At 55.1% G+C, this 5,548-nt stretch overlaps 1 protein-coding gene across 1 annotated transcript; it reads right to left on the bottom strand.

The window, feature by feature from the left end:
• Window positions 1-3,878: 3,878 nt before the first annotated feature.
• LOC134057327 (olfactory receptor 14C36-like) lies at window positions 3,879-4,811 on the bottom strand. The gene has a single exon (XM_062514318.1). The coding sequence runs from the start codon at window positions 4,809-4,811 to the stop codon at window positions 3,879-3,881; it is 933 nt and encodes a 310-aa protein (XP_062370302.1).
• Between the last annotated feature and the right edge of the window lie 737 nt (window positions 4,812-5,548).

Below are 5,548 nucleotides of genomic sequence, written 5' to 3'. Positions count from 1 at the left end.
GTGGGGCCTGCAGAGGCCCTGCCCGAGCCCAGGGGACAAAGGCCTGGGTGCCTCTGGCCCTGCCAGCCCTGCCCAGCCCTCGGCCATCTCTCCTGCACCCTGTGCCCCCTGTGCGTGCTGCTCCTCTGCCCTGGCCGGCTGCGCTCGCCCATCTCGCTGTCCCCCCCAGCATTTCTCAGCCCAGCATTTCTGTGCCCTCCCTGGGCTCCCTGCACCCGGCGCTGCCGGCTCCTGGCACACAGAGCCGTGCCGTGGCCCGGCCGCACGCTGGGACACCTCGGCCACCGACATTCTGCCCTGGGAGGGACTTTTGTGTTCCCTCAGCTCCAGGGTGAACCTTCCAGGCTGCACTTTGGGGAGGATTCCTTCTCTTCCCTCTGCCAGGGAAAGCTCTGTCTGCTGCTGTTCACAAAGGGAGAAGGGCTGGTGGGAGGTTATGAGATGTGGTGGTCAGAGTCTGTTTGGGGTACAGGGACCATGAAATTATTGCGTTTTTAAATATTCTGTGAAAGAAAGAGGGGCAGCAACAAAACTTTTACACTTGAATTATGGAGAGAAGTCTTCATACTCTTCAGGATGCAGATTTGGAGAATAACAAATTCAGGTACTGATTTTTTAAAGGGAACATTTCTTAAGAACAAAGTGGTCCATGAAGCATGGCCACAGTTCAAGAAAGAAATATTGAAGGAGCAGGAGCACACTGTCCCTGTGTTCCAGAATGTGAGCTAGTGAGGAAAATGTCTGGCCTGGTTGGGCACGGAGCTTTTTCCAGGAACTCGGGGGAAGAAGAAGGTGCGTCACTTTTGGACAGAGGGAAAGGAAGCTCAGGTAGTGTTTAAAGATGTCTTTAGGTCATGCAGAAAGAAAAGCAGAGAGGTGAAAATTCCATTAGAGCTTAACCTGGCAACGCCAGTGAAAAATAATGAAAAATATTTTTATAACTGCATTAACAGCAAAAGCAGGGACAAGGAGAACCTTATCCCTTTATTGGCTGCAGTGGTGAATATACTAACTGAAGATGAGGAAAGGTTTGAAGTACTTAACACATTTTTTGCCTCAGTTTTCAACAATAAGACAGGTTGTTCTCAGGACCAGTGCTCTCCTGAGCTGGTGGATGGGGACAGGGAGCAGAACAGAACCCTGTAATCCAGGAGGAAGCAGCTGGGGACCTGCTGAGCCACTCAGATGCTCACAGGTGTCTCTGGGAGCAGATGGGATCCATGCTAGGGGGATGAGGCAGCTGGTGGATGAGGTCCCCAAGCTGCTGTCCATCATTTCTCATCAGTCCTGGCTCAGCAGGGAGGTCCCAGAGGACTGGAGGTGCCAATGTGACCCCATCCCCAGGAAGGGCTGGAAGGAGGATCTGGGGAACTCCAGGCCTGTCAGCCTGAGCTGGGTGCCGGGTGAGGTGATGGAACAGATCACCTTGAGTGCCATCACAGGGCACCTCCAGGATGGCTGAGGGATCAGAGCCAGCCAGCGTGGATATCAATATGTGCATTGATGATCTGGATGAGGGCATTGAGTGCACCATCAGCAAATGTGCAGATGGCACCAAGCTGGGTGTGAGTGTGGATGTGCTGGAGGGTGGGAGAGCTCTGCAGAGGGACCTGGACAGGCTGGATCCAGGGCCCAAATCCAACAAGGTGAGGTTTAACAAGAGCAAGTGCAGAGCCCTGCACCTTGACCACAACAACCCCTTCAGTGCTCCAGGCTGGGGACAGAGTGGCTGGAGAGGGGCCAGGCAGAAAGGGACCTGGGGGCACTTGTCTGTGGAAAAGTGAAGTTCTCCAAGGGGATCTTGCCTGAGCTGCGTGCAGAGGAATCCACATCAGGCCAGGCTGGGGGTGCTCAGTGGCCAGTCAGTTGCGTTGACTGGAAGCTTTTCATGGAGCATTTCCAGGGATGGAATGTTGGGTCTGCCACAGCTGTGGTGTCCCAGAGGGGGGAATGTTGGCACTGCCCTGCTCCTAGCCAGCAGGAGTAGGACAGTGATTCTTCACCTGTACTCAGCACTGGTTGGGCAGCACCTGGAGTGCTGTGTCCAGTTCTGAGCCCCCCACTATAGGAAGGACATGGAGGGGCTGGAGCAGTAACAGAGGGGGGCAACAAGGCTGGTGAGGGCTCTGGAACACAAGTCCTGGGAGGAGCAGCTGAAGGAGCTGCTATCCTTTATCCTGGACAACAGGAGGCTCAGTGGAGACAAGGTGGAGTCAGGGAATAGACGGGACTTGATGATCTCCAAGGTCTTTTCCAGCCTTCCTCATTCTGTGATTGTCTGAAACCACCCCTGCAGCAATTGCAGGATGAGCCCTGGACCTCCTCCTCAGAAGGTGCAGCAGCTCAGGTCCCTCAGCTTCTCCTCACAGCCCCCAAAGCCCATCCTGTCAGTCCTGCAGAGCCTCTCCAGCCCCTCCTCATTGCCCACAACAGGGAGCCCCACAGCCAGACACACCAGCCCAGATGTGCCCCCCTGGCCTGGGGTGCCTCTGGAAAGAGCAGCACCAGGCACTGCAGGACCCTGTAGACAATTCCTGAAGCACTTGGAGGTTGATTCTGCTCCTTAAGGGATGTTCCTATTGAGCTAGCTCAGGAACTGAAATGGGGAGTGGGGCCAGAGAGGAAAGGGCAAACAGGGATGGACTGATTGCATGGGAGGGCACAGGGAGGGCAAGAGGAAGAAATCTGGATAAGGAAAGACTAAAGAAAGGAAATGTGAAGCAAAGGAAATGCTCAGGGCAGTCTGGGGGTGGCTGCCAGGCAGCCCTGGCTCTGAGCAGCAACGTCTGCAGTGGGACAGGAAAGTCACAGCTCATGGGAACAAACTTTCTGTCTGACTTCAGAGGCCACGACAAACCTGAGTGGTTTCCCTCTGGTCCTGCAGGCCTTGCTGGCCCCAGGGGCTGATGGCATTTGTGCTCCCTCAGGTCCCTCTGCCCACAGCAGCACCATGGCGGTGCTGACGCCTGCTCTGTGCAATGCAAACAGGGGCTCCTGAGGCAGTGCTGCCGTGTGTGTGCCTGCAAGGATGGGGCACCTGTGTGAGCTGGGGGAGAGGCCAGGGCTGCAGAGGGGGGATGTTGTTGGCAGGTGCACGAGGACGCTCTGGGACGCTGCCCTGGGGTGTCCAGCGCACTGGGGATGGATCAGCCCCTGCTCTGCTGCTCCTTGCCAGGCTCTCCCCTTGCAGGGACCTTGCAGAGCACCAGCCATGCTGTTTGGGCCCAGCCTGCCCACGGCCAGCCTGGGGCTGCTCCCGGGGCTTTTCTGTGCTCAGCGTTGGCCTGGCCAGGTGTTCTGGAGAGAGCCTGGGCAAGGAGCCTCCAGCCCCCAGGCCCTGCCCTGAGGTGTCAGCGCTGCCCCAGCAGTGCCCATGGCCTGTCCCTGCTGCAGCCCTGGCACTGCCACCCCCAGGGCTGTGCCCGGCCCCGAGAGCACTCAGGCCCTGCAGCAACACCAGGGGCAGGAGGGCAGCGGGGCAGTGGCACGGGAGCAGCACTGGCAACACCAAGTGCTGCTGCTGCTGCTGCTGGGCACAGCTGCTGTGTCAGCACTGATCTGCCCCAGCTCTGCGCACAGACATTGTTGCTGCAGCTCCAGAGAAGGGAACAAAAGGGGGATCTCTGTTGAAAACTCTGCTGGGAGAGAGATCCATTAGTTCGTTTAAAACCACCAAAAGTGCTTGCCCTCATTGATGTGGTCTGTGGGCCACAATGAAGGTGGAGAGAATCAAAATGAGAAATTGCAGAGAGAATGGCTTTTCTTTGTGGACTATATTGCAACTATAAAATAAACACAAAGATTGCCCAATATGAAACCCGCAAGAAGTATGAAATATGATTTTTATTGCAAGTGATTAGCAGAAAGTGCCAAGAAGCTTACTGTTTCATACGCCATCTAGTCATCAGTGTCCACACTGCAGCCTTGAGCTCCTGGTTCCTCAGGCTGTAGATGAGGGGGTTCGTGGCTGGAGGCACCACTGAGTACAGAACAGAAACCACCATGTCTAGGGTTGGGGAGGAGATGGAGGGGGGCTTCATGTGGGTAAATGTGGCAGTAATAACAAAAAGGGAGATCACAGCCAGGTGAGGGAGGCAGGTGGAAAAGGCCTTGTGCCTTCCCTGCTCAGAGGGGATCCTCAGCACAACCCTGAAGATCTGCACATAGGAGAAAACAATGAACACAAAACAGCCAAGTGCTAAACAGACACCAACAGCAATGAGCCCAAGTTCCCTGAGGTAGGAGTGTGAGCAGGAGAGCTTGAGGATCTGTGGGATTTCACAGAAGAACTGGCCCAGGGCATTGCCATGGCACAGCGGCAGGGAAAATGTATTGGCTGTGTGCAGCAGAGCATGGAGAAAGGCACTGGCCCAGGCAGCTGCTGCCATGTGGGCACAAGCTCTGCTGCCCAGGAGGGTCCCGTAGTGCAGGGGTTTGCAGATGGACACGTAGCGGTCGTAGCACATGATGGTCAGGAGGGAAAATTCTGTTCCAAGAAAGAAGAAAACCAGAAACAGCTGCGCAGCACATGCAGAGTAGGAGATGTTGTTGGTGTCCCAGAGGGAATTGTGCATGGCTTTGGGGACAGTGGTGCAGATGGAGCCCAGGTCAGTGAGGGCCAGGTTGAGCAGGAAGAAGAACATGGGGGTGTGCAGGTGGTGGCCGCAGGCTACGGCGCTGATGATGAGGCCGTTGGCCAGGAGGGCAGCCAGGGAGATGCCCAGGAAGAGGCAGAAGTGCAGGAGCTGCAGCTGCCGCGTGTCTGCCAATGCCAGCAGGAGGAAGTGCCTGATGGAGCTGCTGTTGGACATTTCTGCACTCTGGGCATTGGGTTCTGTCATGGAGAAAGGGACAGTGAAGAGATAGAGGACACACCTGTAACTGAAATCGAAACCATTTCCCTGACATCCTCTCCTCTAACACACACATAGACACAATTTACATTTTAAGAGTTTAAGAGTAGATTTGTAAACTTCCCCCATATCTCTCCTGGTATTTCTGGATATCTGAAATCTCACCAGTTCTGCTCCCCTCAGGGAGACCAGAGCATGTTCTGTGAGGCAGAGTGATGAGTGGAGGGAGCAGGAAGATGGTCCAGCATTCTGACCAGTTCAGAGTTTCTCTAGGCTTTAAACTTGTTCAGGTGGAGGGTGATTATCCTCCCATGTTTCCCTTAAAAACCACCAGGTACTGCTGAGAGGAGATGGATCCACCAGAGTCCAGCACCACAATTGTAACCAAGGACTGCTGTTGATCATTTGACCAACCCAACAGCATGTCAGCCCTTGTCCTGCCCTCATCATCCCCCCACATGCCAGTGTCCTCAGGGATCTGCTGGGACCAGTCCCTGGGGAGCCTTGGTCAGGAATGGCCCTGGGGGCTCCTTCATGCTCCCAGGGACTGCAGGTTTTTCCATGAACTTGGGGTTTTGTTCTTGCCTTGGAGTCTCTGAGAGCTTTGTGCAATCATGGCCTCCAATTCTCTGCTGTAATTAGTCTCTTGAGAGCCTTTCTCAGTAACAACACTCAGTGGCGCTCATTAATGCTTG

Source organism: Cinclus cinclus, unplaced genomic scaffold (genome assembly GCF_963662255.1).
Source record: "Cinclus cinclus unplaced genomic scaffold, bCinCin1.1 SCAFFOLD_32, whole genome shotgun sequence".
NCBI classification, from domain to species: Eukaryota; Metazoa; Chordata; class Aves; order Passeriformes; family Cinclidae; genus Cinclus; species Cinclus cinclus.
Note: the sequence above shows the minus strand (reverse complement) of the source record. Positions and strands in the feature narration are given on the sequence as shown.

Bases quoted from the DNA above. Each gene is read 5' to 3' on its own strand.
- LOC134057327 (XM_062514318.1), bottom strand. From the start codon at position 4,811: ATGTCCAACAGCAGCTCCATCAGGCACTTCCTCCTGCTGGCATTGGCA.